The sequence below is a fragment of the Antedon mediterranea genome, chromosome 5 (genome assembly GCF_964355755.1).
Source record: "Antedon mediterranea chromosome 5, ecAntMedi1.1, whole genome shotgun sequence".
NCBI lineage: Eukaryota > Metazoa > Echinodermata > Crinoidea > Comatulida > Antedonidae > Antedon > Antedon mediterranea.
Window position 1 is genome coordinate 1,121,518 of NC_092674.1, and position 21,732 is coordinate 1,143,249.

General features: G+C 36.0%; 2 protein-coding genes across 2 annotated transcripts in view; both read right to left on the reverse strand.

The window, feature by feature from the left end:
• Window positions 1–66: 66 nt before the first annotated feature.
• Window positions 67–9,424, reverse strand: LOC140048548 (low-density lipoprotein receptor-related protein 2-like). The gene is made up of 15 exons (XM_072093290.1): window positions 9,274–9,424; window positions 7,949–8,399; window positions 6,806–6,946; window positions 6,153–6,282; window positions 5,638–5,800; window positions 5,385–5,498; window positions 4,585–4,842; window positions 4,332–4,482; window positions 4,102–4,236; window positions 3,432–3,546; window positions 2,869–3,028; window positions 2,609–2,668; window positions 2,370–2,396; window positions 1,965–2,067; window positions 67–1,083 (listed from the first exon to the last, which is right to left on the reverse strand). Exons 1-15 carry the CDS (start codon window positions 9,341–9,343, stop codon window positions 642–644), a joined length of 2,520 nt encoding a protein of 839 aa, XP_071949391.1. The 5' UTR covers window positions 9,344–9,424; the 3' UTR covers window positions 67–641.
• Window positions 9,425–16,984: 7,560 nt separating this feature from the next.
• The window catches only part of LOC140048547 (low-density lipoprotein receptor-related protein 2-like), a 30,493-nt gene continuing 25,745 nt past the window's right edge, over window positions 16,985–21,732 (reverse strand). The window contains exons 18-19 of the mRNA XM_072093289.1: window positions 17,950–18,015; window positions 16,985–17,217 (exon numbers count right to left, since the gene is read on the reverse strand). The gene's annotated coding sequence lies outside the window, so the exon portion shown is untranslated. The remainder of the gene's footprint in view (window positions 17,218–17,949; window positions 18,016–21,732) is intronic.

A 21,732-nucleotide genomic window follows, 5' to 3' on the forward strand; every position in this document is an offset into this window, starting at 1 on the left:
CAATTTGGCCTGAATAAAAGAAGCAATGACTAAATTTCACATTTCATTGTTTTTATTTATTTGGCAAGAATATGTCATTTTAACTAAACAAGCATTTTTAAATATTAATATTGGTGTATGTAACAATAACACTGTGGCTGGAAATATGTCATAATGTAGGCCTATACAATATTTATTAAACCAATTTTCACAGTAGATAATAATTTACAACAATGAATTACAGAAGTAAAACAAGAAAACACTGACAATAAAAACAGAAAGAGTAATATAAAGCCCAACAATCACATAATGAATGACGGGTCACAGGAATGATTGCGTGTGATTTTGATTACATAAAGTACCTCCACCGTACAATAACTTCCTTTTTTATACATACTTGTAAGTTAAAAAATTCTATAAAATGCATGATTAAATGCAATATCTATCAGAATAAATTGTGAATAATATATAACTTTAATTATTTATAACAAAGAAACATAATACAACAGCAATGTTCATTCAAAACACCAGATAAAACTTCAATTTGGAATAAATAGGATCGGACCGCTATATATAATAATAATATTGCGCGTAGCAGACGGCAGAACAATGCGACAAATGCACGCGAGTATACTGCGTGTTTTGGACGAAATGATGATAAACTAATAACGAAAATTTGGTCGCAGGTCAAGATAATCTGTGTCGTAAGGAGTGTAAGATGGCGGTGGAGGGTTATTTTCCCACAGACCTGGGTGCTGGGGGTGCTGCTGCTGTTGCTGTTGTTGTTGTTGTCGTTGGTGTCGTTTTGGTCGTCGTTTTTGTTTTCTTTGTTGTTGTTGTTGTTGTTGTTGTTGTTGTTGCGGTGGTACTTTCGTTACATAGAAAGCGGTATCGTCCTGGAGGTGAACTTGATGCTGAGGAGGAGGCATCGCTTTCAGATATGGTGACTCTGTTGCAGCTGCGGCTGCGCCGATACTTGATTCGTACGTCGGTGGTGGTTTCAACATGTCACCTAATGCTTCGTAGATATGATTGTGATCTCCACCGTTTAATTGTGCAATATCAGTCTCGTATTGATTTGGAGATGAAACGACTGGTTTTGTTCTGAAAGATCAGAGACAACAAACAAAGAAAATAATTATTATATAAAATAGTGACGATTGTTTTAATAGCGTGTGCGACGTATGGTAGGAAGGATTTGGGAGCAAACGTCACAACGCGTACGTACGTACGTGGTTTGTTGTTTGTACGTAAAGCTTGGTTCCCACTAGAACGTAACGCAAGGACGTAAACGCAACGCAATCATTTTAACCAATGACAAGCGAAGTTATAGACAGTTAGCAATCACAAGCGAATAAGCCATCGCTTGTGATTGGTCAATTCACTTGCGTTGCGTTACGTCCTTGCGTTGCGTCGCTAGTGGGAACCACGCTTGCGCGTCGTGACGTTTGCTCCCAAACCCTTCCCATCATGCATTGTGTAAGCTATTTGCGATAAACCTTATGGGAAAACGTATTTAATGGTGAATGATCATAATTTGAAAAGTAATATTTAAATACATGGACATGAAAGCTAGGTTCCCACTCCAGGAGGCAACGTAAGAACGACGCCCCAACGCAAGAGAATTGACCAATCTCAAGTGACAGTACGAATAATTCATCGCTTGATTGGTCTAAGCTAAGCGTTGCGACTTAAGCTCTGTCTACACTATCACATAGCATGTGACAAAAAATGTGATGTGCCCATAATTTTATATGGACGTGATGATGTCATATCACTACCATATTTAAGCATATCACCATATTATTTGGGTAGGCCTACATCACATTTTTTTGTCACATAAAGTTTGATAGTGTAGACAGAGCTTTACGTCCTTCCGTCGCGTTGTAGTGGGAACCAAGGTTTTGTCTACCCAATGGAATTTCATTCTTCCCTGGTCTACTACGTAAATGGCGACGGTGATACAAAGTGACGTCACATCTTACCTTTTCTTTCCACAACAACAGATAAGGACAACAATAAACACCATTAATAAAACTAATACAACAGATCCACCAGCGGCAATTGCGATGATAAGATAACTAATTCCTAAACAGAAGAAAAAAATCTTAAGTTAGGCCTATATACCACATCCGCTAAAGATATTGACAACCAGTTTTGTATGTTCTTATTTCATTTTTGTTACTACAGTAGTAGGTCTCGTCCGAAACTATTGTGTAATTAACCAATAGGCTCAGGTTTATTTAAAAAGTAAACTTTTCTATCGTCATGATTTTACAAATACGGCCTCCGATTATTCTTCGTTGATTGGTCAGTTATAGTATGAAATAGGATGTGTTTTCGTTTATGTGATTCACATTGTATGTTTTGTCATGGTTTTATTTACTTACCGCCAGGTTCCTTAGTTGGTTCCAATTCTGTTAATAAAATAATATTCTATTATCATTATATCACGTTTTTATTTGGTTAAATTTGCTAAAATAATGTTTTAATTCGATCTATGTTGTTTCATATTTAAGGATTTAAATGTAAAAAAAATGTCATTAAATGCGTGAGACAGAGACATGGATTAAGAAAAACAGGATTCTTTTTATATCCGATATTCATTTCCTCCATGAAGAAAACTTACCTTTTTGGCGGTTGGTCGATGCAGAATATAACGTAGTCGTTGGATCGATCGTAGTAGGAACTATAGAACAGATTGTGAGAGTGTAATTATTTATTAAATAAATAGTTGATAAATAATAATGTACGTCAGATTATCTTCATATATCGGAATTAAGGCATATTCTCACTTGACGGAACAGTAACAGTAATCAATCCGGTTAAATATTAATTAATAAAAGTATATAACCAAACAAATAGAAAATACATTTAATAATTAATTACCAATAATCGGTTGAGAAGATTCATCAAATATGTCGATAGCAGAAACAGAGTAGTTGAGCTTAATATAGCCTTCGTGATCGCCAGTCTCCTTGTAAAGCGCTTCGACAATCCCCTTTTCCTTTCCTTCGACCAAGCGTGACCCGGCTAACACTATAAAATCCTAAAATGCAAGCAATCTTAATAAAATCAAACGGATATAATAAACATAAAAAATATAACTAGCACTACATATACTGAACAGTTTATTATAAAAAAATCATAATTATGATTATAATGATTAAGATAAAGATTGTGATAATATACATTGTAACATAAGCGTTGATAATAATAATTATCAAACATTTGTATTGCGCCAATTAAAAAAAAGAATAACACATTATACTGAATTTTGCTGTATTAAAAAAGAAGATGCATCGAAAGACTTAGATACCACCAACAGGAACAGATAGCAATTTTTTTTTTTAATTGGACAATAAAGTATATATGACTATGACTATGACTATGACTATGACTTGCAAGAGGAGGAACGAGTAGTAGTATACGGAATGTTGACTTGATTTTACCTGGTAAATGGTGATGTCTGATGCCGGATTCATACTTCTACCAACGGCTGTATGTCCAGTACCGTCATAATTAACAGAATAAACAAGAGTATCATCTTTGCCCGCAATGTAAATTCTATAAAACAATATGAAACTTAAAACAATCACACTTGTTTTTAAAAAGATCAATCAACATTTTGACACGGTAACTAATAATGTTTTTTTTTTTACATATTACGATACATTTTAAATAATGCGATTAAATCAATACAAGCAGTACAGTCTAAACTACTTAAATAAATATAAACATAAACTTATATCCTAATAATTCGTCAGATTTAAATTCAATTATAAGCCAATGTGACGAAAAAACCGATATTAAACACAAAAAGTATATTGCACAACTTAACTTCAATAACGTACCAATTATATATTTCTAAGCATTGTAAGCTTGAACGCAAAACGCATGTATTTGATAAATCACGACGCAGAGTGGATCATCCAATAGCCTGATTGGTCCCTGCGCTGGTTGCGTCATAGTGGGAACCACTAGGACGCATGGCAACGCACAGTGAAGTTGACCAATCACAGGCGATTGATTAATCAGTCGCATGTGATTGGTCAACTCGCTTGAGTTGCGTCTACACATCCTTGCGTTGCGTCTCTGTGGGAACCGAGCTTAGAGTGTTACCTTTCGTGATCGTGATCTAAAGCTATTCCAGAAGGTTGTTGTAGAGTGGTCAGCACAAGGATTTGTCGATTTGTACCATCTAAATCACACCTTGAGAGTTTGGCAGGGGATGTCTCTTCTGTCCAAAATATAAACCTAACAAAAAACAAACAAAATGGTGTAGAAATAAACAACACTTTATGCCCCTCCTTCTCTCATATTGTATAAAAAATGAAATTACTATCTGTTACCCTGCGTTTGGATCCACTGCTATAGCCGTTGGTTTATTGACGTCATAAAAGAGCACACTATATTTTTCGGAAAGATATGAATGCTTCGCCAAAATATTTTGTTGATAATCAACCCAGTATACTTCATCGGATACCCAATCAACCGCCATACCTGTAAAATAAAAATTATTAAGATGTTTAGGCGCTCTGTTCTTTGTAGGGCGCCATATAAAACCTTACATAGGTGGATAGATAGAAGAAATAAATAAAATACCGTAAACTTGACCGATTCCTGAACGAATCGAAACAATATAGTTCCCATCTCGCAATTTTCCAACATAGATAGACTCCTCATCAGCGAAAAATAAGAGATCACCACGTATATCAACAGTTAATGCCGTGACTGTTGCAAATATAAAATCACTTATGTATTGTTGTTTATCCTCGGAGTCAAAATGTAGAACAGAAGGTACGAATCGGGACAAAACGTTTGTACCTATTACATAGAATGGAGGTTGAGGAAAGGTATCGTCTGAAAAGAGAAGTTATTTAGAATTACTTTAAGATGACAGTACCCAACCGAACTTTTCCTATTCTCATTTGAATATCTGCTCTAAAAGGATGTTGCACGCAATGTAATACAAAGAGGAGGTGCTCCCTCCGAAAGAGTGTCTGACCAATCACAAGCGACAGTTCGAATGATCCATCGCGTTGGGCCTCACCTAGTCTGGGTTTCAGATGGAGTTTTGTTTTAATATTAGTAAAAAGATAAATATTTTGGCACATATGGCGTTTTATACGTATCGAAATAAAAACAAATAAATATAAAAAAAGACAATGAATACAGACTTGGGGCAAGTTTACGCCTTACCCTGTTGCAGTGATTCCAAGTAGCAACGAATCTGTTGGTGATGTACATCGTATAACGCCTCCCCCTGTTTGTATACTATACTGTACATTTATTAAGCTTCAACTTCCTCTACGCGCGCGTATAAATGTCGCGTTTTTCGATTAATTTTCTTTACACTAACATTAATCGTGAAATAATTTAGATTGTCTTAAACTATAACCTACCTATTAAACACGTTCCGTCTGCAAGCAACTCGTAGTTGATTTTACAGACACACTCGTGGTTGCCATCTGGTGCCGATACGCAAGCATGACTACAAGTGTGGGTAACACAAGGTACTGAAATGAATTGACACCAATTATAAAGATATTAGACTCTCTGCGGACAATTTGAAATACTATAAAAATATGATAATGAATAATTTGAGGTGGCACAAAATTAACTACATAAAAATAATTTTTAACGAAAAATGCTTACATTTTTCAGGTATAGGTTGAACACTAGTACCTGCTACAGAAATATCGAATACTTTAACTTCGTTCGGAAATTGCTGTTGAAATACCTGATTATTCGACGCAGTTTTGTCATAGCAGCGGATATAGGTTTCTAAAGATTCTACTAAAATCACATATATGTAGTTCTTAAAGGAAGAGAAGAAGAGAAGAAAAAAAGAAAAAGTAAACTATAATGAATATTGGAGACAATGACAATAAAGAAGACAAACGAGTGATGAAGATTTGAAAAATAATTTAGGATAAGAAATGAAGAGAATAGTAAATATTAACAGTGGGCCTAATACTCTCAAATTTACAAAGTGAAAATAAAAGGAATTTAATTTTAAATGTAACGCGTGAAAAATTTTACACAGAAAGATCGAAGGGTAAAGGGTAGAAGATCCACTTACTTCGTTAACTTTAATACTCTAAAGTATGTGATATTACGTGATAAATACAAAGAAAATATCAGGAGTGTAAGAGAGAAAATTCACTTACTTCGTCAACTGTGATACTCTTAAATTCACCATGTGGTAAAGACACAGACACATCTACTCGCCTTTCACTTCCATCAAGATCAGCGGATTCTATTTTATTTTCAACGTTGCTGATATCAATCCAATAAATTCTATAACCAAATTGGAAAATGTAAATCAAATAGCGAAAAAAAAAAAGAATCTTAACAGTTTCCAATAATCCATCAAGATTCAAGACATTTTACTGGTCTCCTTTAAAATGGAAATTCGTTTTTCTTGGCATAATTAGGCCTAAGACAATTAAAAAAAATACATCAAATTGCAAAAGGTAATGTTAAAATATTATTTATAGGAATATCGAGTCGGAAATAATAATTTAGTTAAAATCTGGTATCGACCTAACTTCATAAACTTTGTGTTTTTCGCTGTTTTTCTGCAGTTTCGGTTAGAAACTGGATGCTGTCATTTTGTCATCACATGACTGAAGAGACTGTTATGTGAATTCCTCTTCAAACACAAACTTGAATAGTTTTCTGCAGTTTGCCGACGTTTGTTAACTGGTATACTGTACAACCAAACTGTTCTTTCCAAAATCAAGTTTAAGTTAGACTAGGCTTCAGGCTAGTGATAAAAATCCAATTTCAAAAGAGTTCAAATAAAGGAGAAGCGACATACCTGTTGGTTGTTACATCAACAGTAATGGATTTTGGTTCATTCAAGTTTGTTGAAATAAGTGTTGTTCGACTTTTTCCTGACATTGTTGATCGCTCGATTTTTGATGGATAGAGATTTCCAATTTCAGTCCAAAATAGATAACTTTAAGCAAACGAAATATTAGTTATCATAAATATAAAGGAGTGTGAATAATTGTTTTTAACTATCTACTGTAACTAAAAATTAAAATCCAATATATTTTATAATTTATTGCCCGCTCATTTAGATATTAAGTGCAATACTGTTTGAGCCATAACATGAAAGCCCAGAAGTAAAATGTTAGGATTTATTATATCAAGCAGATTAGATTCCGGGTTCGAATCTTGGCTAGGGTGGCATTTCCACGGGTCTTCCTCTTTCAATCTTTACCGAAAGATTAATAAATAAGATATCACTGGCGTAATTCAGTCAATTTAAAAAAAACCTTTTAATTAATTTCCATCATATCAGCGGACAGTTTGGAGCTTTCATGCCTGCACTGAATACAATGTAATACTATTTATCGAACAATGCTTATTATATCATGGTTAGCTAATGTCCAATAACCCAGCAAACTGCAACTAAAAATGTTTTCAATTTTTAACAATATACAGCATTCGTAAAATGCACTATTTAATGGTTGACTAACTTTGTCAATGGATCTTATTGGGTTATTTCTCTTCTTTTTCTTACTGAGGAAACAATGATAGGTACCAACTATGAATTGTATTAGCGGCCAATACAAAGACAAATAACATAACAGATTGTATTTATAGAACCAATTTACTGTATATTATACAGTTGATAGGGCCTCTCATTTTGCCTTGAGCACTCCTGAGTGGTATGTGCCCAATAGAAATATATATAATTATTATTTTACCATTTATTTGCACAAATAAAGTACGTGATTGCGTGCAACAGCTGGTGAATCATTTAAAGCGCGCACCACAAGTAATTTGACCAATCGCGAAGTGAAGAATCACCCGGACTGTCTCTTCTCTGATTGGTCGAATCATTTGTGTTCTCGTCATTGCGTTGCGTCAAAGTAGGAACCAAGCTTGTTTAATAACAATAATGATAAAGCGGCATCAAAATGCTGACTCAAAATAAAGGAACAATTCTTACCCTTTAAGAGGATGACATGCTATGCCAGAAGGCCTCTCAAGTCCGGTATCGGCAATCAATATTTCTGCACTTTCAAGATCATAACCTGTCATTTTGATCCAGTTGTACCCCTCATCAACCCAGTACACATTTTTTGCCAACCAGTCAATCGCTAAACCGTCCACTCTACCTGATGTACCACTTTCAATGGAGTATCCTATGCCACCGATGAGATCATCATTTAGGAAAATCATATGGTACTCGGTGTCATGGAAAGTGACAGTTTCTGTACTATAATCGGCAGCTAACACATTCCAATTGCGAATACGTGACAAGTGGGCTGCCAAGTGGTCGTTTGCAAAGTCAGTCTTAGAAATGTCTTGATCGACAGGAATCCAACCAATGTACGCTACTGCATACATGTTATTATGCATTGTCATGTACAAAGTGTTGCTCCCACTATCCTGTTCATCTGTTGGTAAAATAGAAATGTATTAGTTTCCCTCATATTTTTGAAGCCGCATGGCCCTAATTTAGCTGCGGTTGATTTATAAATTGTCATATTTACAGTTACGTATGAATTTAAATGATCATTAATTTCCTATTGAAATTTAACTTGCGCGGTGGTAATGATGTCTAACATCATTTTAAATGTTTTGTACATCAGCCTAGGCCTATAGCATAGTTCCTCACGTAAAAATAAATCAAATCAAATTCAAATCCTTGACGTTTTCTGTAAAACTGTACTTTATTTAAATGATTATGTCTTTGCTCCTGAATGTTGTACAGTATGTGTAAAATGGTATCCTGACTGTCTGACACATGGAACATTGTAATTATGAAATGTGTGTTTGTGTAAATAAAAAGTATCTCTGGTAAAACCAATAGATTGACTACAGATTAACATAATAAATACAACAAACAAACAAAAGATAACTAAAAATGAAATGATGAAAGTCATGGTTTTGATCGTCACTAGATTGTCAATCATCAGGAATTATTTCTCATTATACTGGAAGTTAGCGTCAATCTTGTTAGGAGTTACTTTCAATCGCATTGGAGTTACTTGCAATTTTATTGGAGTTACTTTCAATCACATTGGAGTTACTTGCAATCTTATTGGAGTTAGTGTCATTCGTATTGGAGGAAAAAATAAATTTATTTTTTCCTCCATGATTGGAGTTACTTTCAATCATACCCGACCCTAACCTCCTCATGTCATAGTAAATATAAATAATCTTCGCGGCCTTAAACACACTTGGAATACGAAGCACTAGGCATAAATGATTGTCCTACTATATAAAATGACATAATGTACAGCTACTAATACAAATTGGCTTACTTACACGTAACTGGAATACACGAGGACAATATTAACGTACAAAGCGCCGCGTACATGACGCGTACACGCGGCATCTTGCGATGTCAGTCTTGGTGTTTGATTCGAGGAAATAAATATATTCTTTTTATTGCGTTTAAAAAATGGTGACAAATCTATCTGTGCGACACTAAAAGTCATTCAACCGCGATGAACAAAGAATTAAAATTGTGTAACAATAATATTTTAATAGAATGACAACAAAGAATCCCCAAGATTGTATTGTAACATGTGATCTTCGCAACCAATAGGTACCAGTCCATATAACGTACGGTGTCATTCTTTGCTTTCACCATAGATAAGTAACAATACCTAAAACCATAGAGATTTTTTTATTTTATTTTATTTTATTCAATTTCCAGGTAACATACAAAAATCATAAACAAGGTACGGCATCATTCAATAAAACAGAACAAAAGTACTATCAGCACCTGCGGGTAACCAAAAGTGGATCAGTTCAAAAGAACTACACTGTCGAGTGGCTTTCCCAACTAATAGTACGAAAAACGCAATAGACATAAAAACACAGAGATAGTCTAGATGAATTCGATATCAGTAATACATTTTTTCAAATCCCTTCTAAACCCCCCAAAGTTAAACAGGACTTTGTTACGAACTTCATGCGGGATACATATATATATATATTCGAGGGAAATTAACAAACAGGGAGTATTTAAATGCATTAGTTCTAGCATACATGTGTTTAAAGGTGAGGGACTCTGGATACCGAGAATTAATTGTAAGGTATTCAAATATATCAAAATCAATTAACTTATGCAAACACTTCACTACAAAAATCAGACTATGAAATTTCATTCTTTGAAATTTCATTCTTTGAACCATATCTGGTAAATTTAGTGTCTTAAGCCTGTCAGTGAAATCGCCTTCAACACACAATTTAGTAACCCGTCTTAATGACTTGTTAATAGCTATATTATGTTGTTTTTGATGTGGATCCCACACAGGAGCACCATATTCAATAACAGGTCGACATAGTAAAATTTCGGTGTCATTGAAACCTACAAACCGTTTGATGATAAACCCAAGCATTCTCATAGATTTCATCGATACATCATTAACGTGAGCAGACCATGTTAAATCACGTGAGAAGTTAATACCAAGATATTTATGTGAATTAACAGCTTCAAGGGGATTGGATTCGATTGTATAAATAAAATGAGGGATATAATTACGTTTCCTAGTTATGTGCATGACTTTACACTTCTTTGCATTTAATTTCATTTTATTATCCTCACACCATTTGGAAATTTTACAAAGATCCTGTTGTAAGGTAAGTGCATCATGACGACTGAATACAGGTTTATAAATTACTGTATCATCTGCATACTGCTTCATAACAGAAGAGTTATTTAGAGGTAGGTCATAAACAAAGAGATTGAATAGAAGCGGGCCTAACACTGATCCCTGAGGAACACCCGAGCCCACTCTATCCCAATCAGAATGCTCCTTATTAAGAACAACACGTTGGAATCTGTCACTGAGAAAGGAGTGAAGACACTTTAGGAGAGATCCACATACTCCCATGTTGTGCAGTTTCTTGATTACTAAATCAAGGGGAACACGGTCAAAGGCCTTCTCCCAATCAAGGAATATTGCATCAATCACAGGAGGTTGTCTAACATCCATTGTTTGTGACCATCATGATATAACGCTGAGGCCTGTGTAATACACGATCTACCTGGATAAAACCCGTGTTGCGTGGGACTTATAAATCCAAAAAATTGAAGATGAAAAAGAATGTTATCTGCTATAATACGTTCAAAAACCTTACCTATAATAGAACATAGCGATATGGGTCGATAATTATTAACATCGTTACGATTACTTGACTTAAAAATAGGAGTGGCATTCGCGAGTTTCCAATCTTTTGGTACAAAGCCATCCGTTTAGAACTTGTTAAACATCTTGCACAACACTGGGGCAATAATTGGAGCTGACATGGATAACATTTTAGGTGTAATCCCGTCATGTCCAGGGGATTTGTTGGGTTTCAAGGACAATAGAGCCTTGAAAATAGTTTTTTCAGTAATATATTATATTTCACTATGATATTATAGTTCACTATCTCTATGAATTAAAAAAGATATATATTTTTCATTTCATTTATTTAATCACACTCTTGTTTAAATTACAAGACCAGCCAATTTTGGCTTATGAGTGAATAAAAAACTAAAAATAAAAAAACTAAAATAACATTTAAAATAGACACGGATAAAAACATGAAATAAACAGTCTTGCAACAAACCTCAAAAATTCTTTTTTTTTTAAATTTTTCCCGAGTAGAAGTGGAAAAAGAAATGTAAATAAATATGAATGACGTAAGATATGTCTGTTACATGAGTAGGCCTACTATACATCAAAAGCTATGTTTAACAACTCTGACATCATCTGACCAAATGCGCAGTCGAAAAGAAAATAGCACGTTGTTCTCTGGGTGTTTGATTCGATCTCAAAGTAATCAGTGGGCGGCACGATGTGATAAATGCTACTACAGTACTAATGGTTTAGTCAAGACTACTTCATGAAATAAATGGTACTACAGTACTAATGGTTTAGTCAAGACTACTTCATGAAATATTTGTTGTTTAGGCATAAGTGAGTAACATTATTAAACTACAAATTGAGATATTCAAAGTTTGATTTTATTCATATTTTTCATTTCATTTTTCATGTTTTAGGGAACAAAAACAAATCCTTGACTATAAAATAAATTTTGATTCAAACAGATTCAAGATTTTGACTTATTTCCTTTCTTTTTCTTTTGTCTTTTTGATTTTAATTCTTTTGGAAGAACTTTAACTTTATCAATGTTGACTTCTACATAATATTGTGATTTTGAATGAGTGTCCGACAAAGAACCCTGCTCAAGTGTTCTTTTCACTCCTACATCTTTCGGTTCTTGTGTATCAACATTATCTTCAGTTTTAAGTTTTTTTTTCTCTGGTTCCTCTACATCTTTTAAATCTTCCGTCGATTTCTTTGTATTTGTAGAGTTATCTTGTTGTTCTCTGGCAATGTTTCTTGGATGACTTCTCTTAAGATTTTCTAAATTAACCTTGTTTTCTTGAAGCCATGGTAAATTTAAACAGGTGTTTTCTTTATAATCAATTCCACCAGACCGTCAAACACACTGTCTTCTCCATTTGTTTTCTGAAATGTTAATGAACATTCATAATATAGATGTTGAATAGCATAACATAAAATATACTGAGGCATGGACAAAAAGGAAAAATATTTTTTTTTATTACTGTATTATGGGTAAATGGCATATATGTTATCATTCTATTAAGGTATCCCCTGGAAAATGTGTATACACTACTGTTATTAAGAACTACACACCTTAAATCCGATAGCCATAACAGTTTTAAGATTGAGCAACGGTGCAAGAACCTCACTCAGTTTGAAAAGACACAAAGCTGGCGTTTCTCGTGTTGCACTTAATGCGTACAAATGGTTCGTCATGTGACTCGGCTTGGTTGAACGACAGAGCACTGCGCAACATAGGAGCGGGGTTGGTGAAATCTGTCCATAATAGGTTACTTTTCTGTCCATAATAGGTTACTTTCTGTCCATAATAGGGACTAGAGGGCGCTGTTGTTTGTCCATAATAGGTGACTTTCATAATTGGCTGTCCAAAATAGGTGACTTTTTGTCCACAATAGGCGAGTTTATTGGAGTAGTGCGCCATCCATTGTGTTGTCCATAATAGGTGATTTTGTTGGCGTACTCGTACGTAGTTTATTTCGCGAGTAGAAGTAATACTAATTTGCTTTCTGTTCAGACTTCGAGGCTACCTAGGAGGCCTAATTAGTATAAATATTTAAGTCTTTCTAGCCTAGGCCTAGCTAGGCTAGGGCCTAGTCCTGTTAGTTAGGCTACAGGGCCGTAGCCAGGATCTGTCAAGGGGGGGTTCGCACACTAAGTATTTGGGTCACCCCCACCCCCATACCTACCCACCCCCATACCTACCCCCCCCCCCCTGAGGCGAAGCAAATTTTGTTAAATGACACCCCTAGATGGCCGGAAAAGACACTCTCATGCAGCATGCTACCAATGAGCAAAACGATCGTACTTGGACTCGTTGCTTGTTGCCGTATGTTAGATGCGCGTGCTCTGTGCGGAACCGCCGATTGTTTGATCATTTACTCGATATTTTGTTTTGCGTTCAAGTTCAATGCGAACGTACGTCTAGGAGAGAAGCCCCGAAAAAAGCACACTGGGTGAAGCAGGCCCGTAGCCAGGGGGGGTTTTTATGGTTCGGGCGAACCCCCCCTTTACAGCGAACCCCCCTTAACCGACTGCGAACCCCCATCCCCGACATGCCCAATACCTCACCCTCATCTACGAAAATCGTCCAAATACGTGCCCCACAGTACAAAAAGTTGTTCGTAAATTAAAAAATTCGTAAACTCGTTCGGAATAACTCATACAGTACCTTCTTCCCTGTATGAGCGTACTTCGAGCGATATAGTCTGTAAAGAGTTGCAAATGAATTGCGGATTTTAACCTGAAAAATAAATGTTTGGTCCCTGCATGTAACATGATATTGACGCGCCTCACAGCGAGCTGGGGGACGAACGATTCGTACAAAGGACACCGCCAGACAACTGCGTACCAATTGTTTAGATCACTTGTAGTCAGGCAGCATGCATAAAGTATATAGCCTTCCGACATACATCAGTATTTATGTGTGGCTATGAAGTGTAATGTATCATAGAGGATTATAGTGAATATTAATATTTTACACTATAATATCTATGGTATCATGTACTATAGTTCACATTATGGCATCCGATTATTTTTTTCTAGACCACCAGCCGATACGTACTCAATGTATCAATATCACCTATTTACATTGGCATATTTAATTTCCTCAACAAATTGCTGTAAATAAATATTATAGATAAAGCTATAATAAGAATTGCATTTGCCTTCATCCAGTGTGCTTTTTTCGGGGCTTCTCCTAGACGTACGTTCGCATTGAACTTGAACGCAAAACAAAATATCGAGTAAATGATCAAACAATCGGCGGTTCCGCACAGAGCACGCGCATCTAACATACGGCAACAAATGTTATCGTTTAAATAGTCCACGAGTCCAAGTACGATCGTTTTGCTCATTGGTAGCATGCTGCATGAGAGTGTCTTTTCCGGCCATCTAGGGGTGTCATTTAACAAAATTTGCTTCGCCTCAGGCCCCACCCCAGGAAGGGGGGGGGGGGGGGGGTATGGGGGTGACCCAAATACTTAGTGTGCGAACCCCCCCTTGACAGATCCTGGCTACGGCCCTGTGAAGGCAAATGCAATTCTTATTATAGCTCTATCTATAATATTTATTTACAGCAATTTGTTGAGGAAATTAAATATGCTAATGTAAATAGGTGATATTGATACATTTGAGTACGTATAGAAAAAAATAATCGGATGTCATAATGTGACGGACAGACATTACGCAACTTACCATACTATTGCAAGTTTAAATAATTCACCAAACCCACACGTTCTTTTACAAAAATAAAAAATACCCCATAATACTCTAATAATAATATTGATAAAGTTTTATTTTTTTAAGATAATGAAAATGTAAACTGTTATTTTTATAAATGCATTGGTGTTTCAATGTAATTGTTGTATTTTTTTTTCTTTGGACTTATTTTGTTTTGTTAACAGTAATAATAAAAATCAATTTAATATTGAAAAAGACATCACAGTTCAGCACATCATTTAGGTCCTCCCCTATTTCAAAATTCTGGATCCACATAGCTCAATGACAAACCATCCCAGTCTAAAGTGGATCAACAGCAGCACATCTCATCCATTTATTATATTGTTTAATTAAATGAATCAATTTCGTATCCGGATATTCACCCCCTGGACATTTACCCCCCGGACAACTACCCCCCGGACAACCACCACCTGGACCACTACCCCCTTAGGACAACTACCCCTTTAGGACAACTACCCCCCGGACAAATACCCCCCGGACAACTACCCCCTTAGGACAACAACCCCCTTAGGACAACTACCCCCTGGACAACTACCCCCCGGACAATTACCCCCTAGGAACAATTACCCCTCGGACAATTACCACCCGGACAATTACCCCCCGGACAATTACCACCCAGAAAACTATCCCTTTAGAACACCCTAACCACCCAGACCATTCAACAACCTGACTCTGCAACAGTGTATAATAGGAATTAATAACTATATTTTAATTCGTTACTTTGACGAATTACTATTCATTATTGTAAGCAAAAGTAAAAGATTGAACATAAATATAGCCTGGTATAAACTGAAGATCGTCACACATGATCATAGGATAGTCGAACGTATTATATAGTACTCCCTGTATTTACTGTAAAGACTGGGTTCGCTAATAATAATAATAATTTTTGCGTCAGGACAATGCTTCGATAACCACTGGTCTTAAAAGAATTAATATTTGTCTAAAATTTGTCATATATGTATTTTTGTACACTTGAAGAATAATATCACTTTTGATATTTGACCTCAATGTTCACTCACCGAATAAACGTCGATCTTTAAATAAATTCCCCTCAAATAAACGGTGACCATGTCACTCCCATGAAACATCATATGGAATAATCGGCGTCTATTTCCATTAGATTATACCCCCTCCCACTGAATAAACAACTTTCTTCCAATAAATGTCCACCTAAAAACCACCTAAACAATAAACAGCCCAGGCCGTTTTTTCAATAAATACGGTACTTTAAATCTAGCACATCTAGGGTCTAGCGTGCTGTTAAACAGAATAATCGGTTAAAAACGGGTGTTTCGAAACTAGAGACCCGAGACCAGAGACCCGAGACCATATACGAAAAGGGAGACCTAAATATACGAAAAGGGAGACCCACGTACGAAAAGGGAGACCCCACTATACGAAAAGGGAGACCCCACTATACGAAAAGGGAGACCCTAATATACGAAAAGGGAGACCTAAATATACGAAAAGGGAGACCCAATTATACGAAAGGGAGACCCAAATATACAAAATGGGAGGCCCAAATATACGAAAAGGGAGACCCACTATAAGAAAAGGGAGACCCACTATAAGAAAAGGGAGACCCCACTATACGAAAAGAGAGACCACACTATACGAAAAGGGAGACCCTAATATACGAAAAGGGAGACCCAAATATAGGTCTCCCTTTTCGTATTGGGTCTCGTTTCAGGTCTCTGGTCTCGGATCTCTAGTTTCGAAACACCCGTTAAAAACAGATGATTTCATTTTTACAGAAACCGGTCCTATATATTTGTCTACTTTTGGATGGGGGGGGGGGGTAGTTGACCGGGGGGTAGTTGACCGGGGGGTAGTTACCCGGGGGGTAGTTATCCTAAGGGGTAGTTGTCCTAAGGGGGTGGTTGTCCGGGGGGTAGTTGTCCGGGGGTTGTTATCCTAAGGGGGTAGTTGTCCTAAGGGGGTAGTTGTCCGGGGGGTAGTTGTCCGGGGGGTAGTTGTCCTAAGGGGGTAGTTGTCCGGGTGGTAAACATCCGGGGGGTAACTGTCTAGGGGGTAGGTGTCCTAGAACCATCAATTTTAATGTTTAATAATAAGAAATACAACAATAAATCAAGTTTACATACACGCAGTGTACAATCAACACCTTTGTTCTGTATTCAGAACAGTTTATTCAAAATCTAAATCACATTTAAAAAATACTGAATTATATTAATTTTAAAAGTGTAAAAACATGGTTAAACTACAATTTAAAAAATAGCAAGGATAAATAAATGCACCATAATTATTATGTTTATTACTATAATTATTGATCGATGATTATGATCAAAAATAATATGTTGAAGTGATGTACTTTTTCATTTCAGCAGCATACTGTATATGAGCAGAATATCAAACATCTGTATGCCTATAATAAAAAAAGGAAGCATTTAAATACTATAATAATCTTTAAGTATTGTCATAGAGATATCTATAATATCTCTATGGTATTGTATAATGCAAGTAACTTCAATCTTAGTAATGCTGAGACAAATTTTCATGTTGTATGGTGGGAAACAGTTATGTTTAAATATTTTATTGCATTTAAAAAAAGATATGTAGGATTGTTTTACTAAATTTAAGTTTATACCAGTTGTTAGAGTCAATTATTACCATACTCACTATATGAAAACTGATATTAAATGTTTTAAAGACAAATGCTTTATTGAATGAATGCTTTAATAATATAACATTCAATTAAATTTTGAAATATTTTCTGCATGAATTTATTAGTGGATTTATCTATTCTTTGTACTGTGATTGTAATGTTTATAATGAATGGAAATAAAAAAAAAAATATCTCCTTTTAATTTCTTAGCAATTCAAATGAATAGAATATTTCAAATCAAATGTTAAAAATTAATTTTCATGTATTGTCAGTTTTTCTACTACGCTACTGATAAAATTCAGTTTGTCTCTCTAAAAATGTTTGACTAAATTGTATCCTTCTTTTCCGAAGATTACTTTTGCAAACAAATACTTTTTCTAAATAGGCTTTTTCTTGGGATTTTATTGAAAAATGTCCTAAAAGATGTAGGCCTAGTGGGTTGTATGTAAAGTATTTTTCTTCAATTGTAGGTTGGGCCTATCTGTTACTTACCCTAGTTAATAGAAATGTCCATGCTACTGTACTATAACATTGATCAGAAGATACACTGTACACAATCTTTGATACATGCAAAAAATATGGGAAAAATTGAGATTTAAATAGATGACATAATTAATAACATACAGTAACAATAGCTCTGGCTCTACTATACTGCCAACCTACTAACTGTCCGAACTGTCTGGATAAGACTCATTCATTCAAAAAATAATAAAAAAAAACAAAAATTTGAATAGGTCAATCTAGCAATCTAGATGTCTGATTTGAAGACAAACTACCAATAGGTCTAGTAGACTAGGCTAGTAGTAGCTGATTTCGGTCTTCAAAGTATAGTAGTGGGCGGTGGTGGCAGTGGTAGTAAAAGACTGTATAGTGACTATAGTCCGCCAGACCTGACCTGCAGTTAGGCAGTATAGTTACGAGTATTCTGTAAAATATTCATATTAAAATAATAAAAAAACAGATAATGAGGATAGGCCTAGTTGTTTGTAGTAGGAAACCTATCTACCTAATATGAGCCCATGTCATTTGTATTCCTACTGTAGCAGGGAGGTACCCCCTGCTGTAAGGTAGGCCTAGAAAAAAAAAAGCTCACATTTCATTAGTGGACAATAACAAATGGACTCCAGCTAGGCCAAAGCTAGTACAGTAGTAGTACAGTACTATTTTATGCCTGAGGTAGCCTAACTAAAACAGGACTAGCCTAGGCTAGGCCTATAGGCCCTAGAGGCTAGAGAGACTTAAATAATTATACTAATTAGGCCTCCTACTAGTACCCTACTAGCTAGGCCTAGGTAGCCTCGAAGTCTGAAGAGAAAGCAAATTAGTATTAACTAATAATAGTTATTACTTCTACTCGCGAAATAAACTACGTACGTACGAGTACGCCAACAAAATCACCTATTATGGACAACACAATGGATGGCGCACTACTCCAATAAACTCGCCTATTGTGGCTTGTGTCAAGCTAGCCAACAATAAGCCAGCCAACAATAAGCCAGCCCACTTTTATTTTTTCCAGCCAACAATAACTATGAAACGCCGTTTGTGCATTCTTTACATTTTCATTGTTACTTATGGCTTTTATGGTATTAGGAATTAAATATTTGTGAGAAAAACGGCGGATTGTTCCTGGGATTCACTTGGTGGGATTATACTAGGGTACCCCCTTAGTCGTCCAGTATAAGTTAGAGTGGGACCACTGGTCCCGTTTACTCAGCCCTCATCTTTAAAATTTGAGTGTAACTCAATTACGATTTTTAAAATATAGTTAAATTTGAAACTGTATTTGTGAGAAAATGGCGGATTGTTCCTGGGAGTCACTTGGTGGGATTATACTAGGGTACCCCCTTAGTCGTCCAGTATAAGTTAGAGTGCGACCACTGGTCCCGTTTACTCAGCCCTCATCTTTAAAATTTGAGTGTCACTCAATTACAATTTTTAAAATATAGTTAAATTTGAAACTGTATTGGTGAGAAAATGGCGGATTGTTCCTGGGAGTCACTTGGTGGGATTATACTAGGGTACCTTCTTAGTCGTACAGTATAAGTTAGAGTGGGACCACTGGTACCGTTTACTCAGCCCTCATCTTTTAAATTTGAGTGTAACTCATTTACGATTTAAAAAATATAGTGAAATTTGATACTGTATTTGTGAGAAAATGGCGGATTGTTCCTGGGAGTCACTTGGTGGGATTATACTAGGGTACCTCCTTAGTTGTCCAGTATAAGTTAGAGTGGGACCACTTGTCCCGTTTACTCAGCCCTCATCTTTAAAATTTGAGTGTAACTCATTTACGATTTTTAAAATATAGTGAAATTTGATACTGTGTTTGTGAAAAAACGGCGGATTGTTCCTTAGAGTCACTTGGTGGGATTATACTAGGGTACCCCCTTAGTCGTCCAGTAGAAGTTAGAGTGGGACCACTGGTCCCGTTTACTCAGCCCTCATCTTTTAAATATGAGTGTAACTCATTTACGATTTTTAAAATATAGTGAAATTTGATACTGTATTTGTGAGAAAACGGCGGATTGTTCCTGAGAGTCACTTGGTGGGATTATACTAGAGTGCCTCCTTAGTCGTCCAGTATAAGTTAGAGTGGGACCACTGGTCCCGTTTACTCAGCCCTCATCTTTTAAATTTGAGTGTAACTCATTTACGATTTTAAAAATATAGTGAAATTAGATACTGTATTTGTGAGAAAACGGCGGATTGTTCCTGGGAGTCACATGGTGGGATTATACTAAGGTACGTCCTTAGTCGTCCAGTATAAGTTAGAGTGCGACCACTGGTTCCGTTTACTCAGCCCTCATCTTTTAAATTTGAGTGTAACTCAATTACGATAACAAATTTTAAAATATAGTGAAAATTGATACTGTATTTGTGAGAAAATGGCGGATTGTTCCTGGGAGTCACTTGGTGGGATTATACTAGGGTACCTCCTTAGTTGTCCAGTAGAAGTTAGAGTGGGACCACTGGTCCCGTTTACTCAGCCCTCATCTTTAACGTTTGAGTGTAACTCAATTACGATTAATATTTTAAAATATAGTGAAATTTGATATTGTATTTGTGAGAAAATGGCGGATTGTTCCCGGGAGTCACTTGGTGGGATTATACTAGGGTACCTCCTTAGTTTGTCCAGTTTAAGTTAGAGTGGGACCACTGGTCCCGTTTACTCAGTCCTTATCTTTAAAATTAGAGTGTAACTCAATTACGATTAATATTTTAAAATATAGTGAAATTTGATACAGTACTGTATTTGTGAAAAAATGGCGGATTGGTCCTGGCAGTCACTTGGTAGGATTATACTAGGGTACCTCCTTAGTCGTCCAGTATAAGTTAGAGTGGGACTACTGGTTCCGTTTACTCAGCCCTCATCTTTAAAATGTGAGTGTAACTCATTTACGATTTTTAAAATATAGTGAAATTTGAAACTGTATTTGTGAGAAAACGGCGGATTGTTCCCGAGAGTCACTTGGTGGGATTATACTAGGGTACCTCCTTAGTCGTACAGTATAAGTTAGAGTGGGACCACTGGTACCGTTTACTCAGCCCTCATCTTTTAAATTTGAGTGTAACTCATTTACGATTTAAAAAATATAGTGAAATTTGATACTGTATTTGTGAGAAAATGGCGGATTGTTCCTGGGAGTCACTTGGTGGGATTATACTAGGGTACCTCCTTAGTTGTCCAGTATAAGTTAGAGTGGGACCACTTGTCCCGTTTACTCAGCCCTCATCTTTAAAATTTGAGTGTAACTCATTTACGATTTTTAAAATATAGTGAAATTTGATACTGTGTTTGTAAGAAAACGGCGGATTGTTCCTTAGAGTCACTTGGTGGGATTATACTAGGGCACCCCCTTAGTCGTCCAGTATAAGTTAGAGTGGGACCACTGGTCCCGTTTACTCAGCCCTCATCTTTTAAATATGAGTGTAACTCATTTACGATTTTTAAAATATAGTGAAATTTGATACTGTATTTGTGAGAAAACGGCGGATTGTTCCTGAGAGTCACTTGGTGGGATTATACTAGAGTGCCTCCTTAGTCGTCCAGTATAAGTTAGAGTGGGACCACTGGTCCCGTTTAATCAGCCCTCATCTTTTAAATTTGAGTGTAACTCATTTACGATTTTAAAAATATAGTGAAATTAGATACTGTATTTGTGAGAAAACGGCGGATTGTTCCTGGGAGTCACATGGTGGGATTATACTAAGGTACGTCCTTAGTCGTCCAGTATAAGTTAGAGTGCGACCACTGGTTCCGTTTACTCAGCC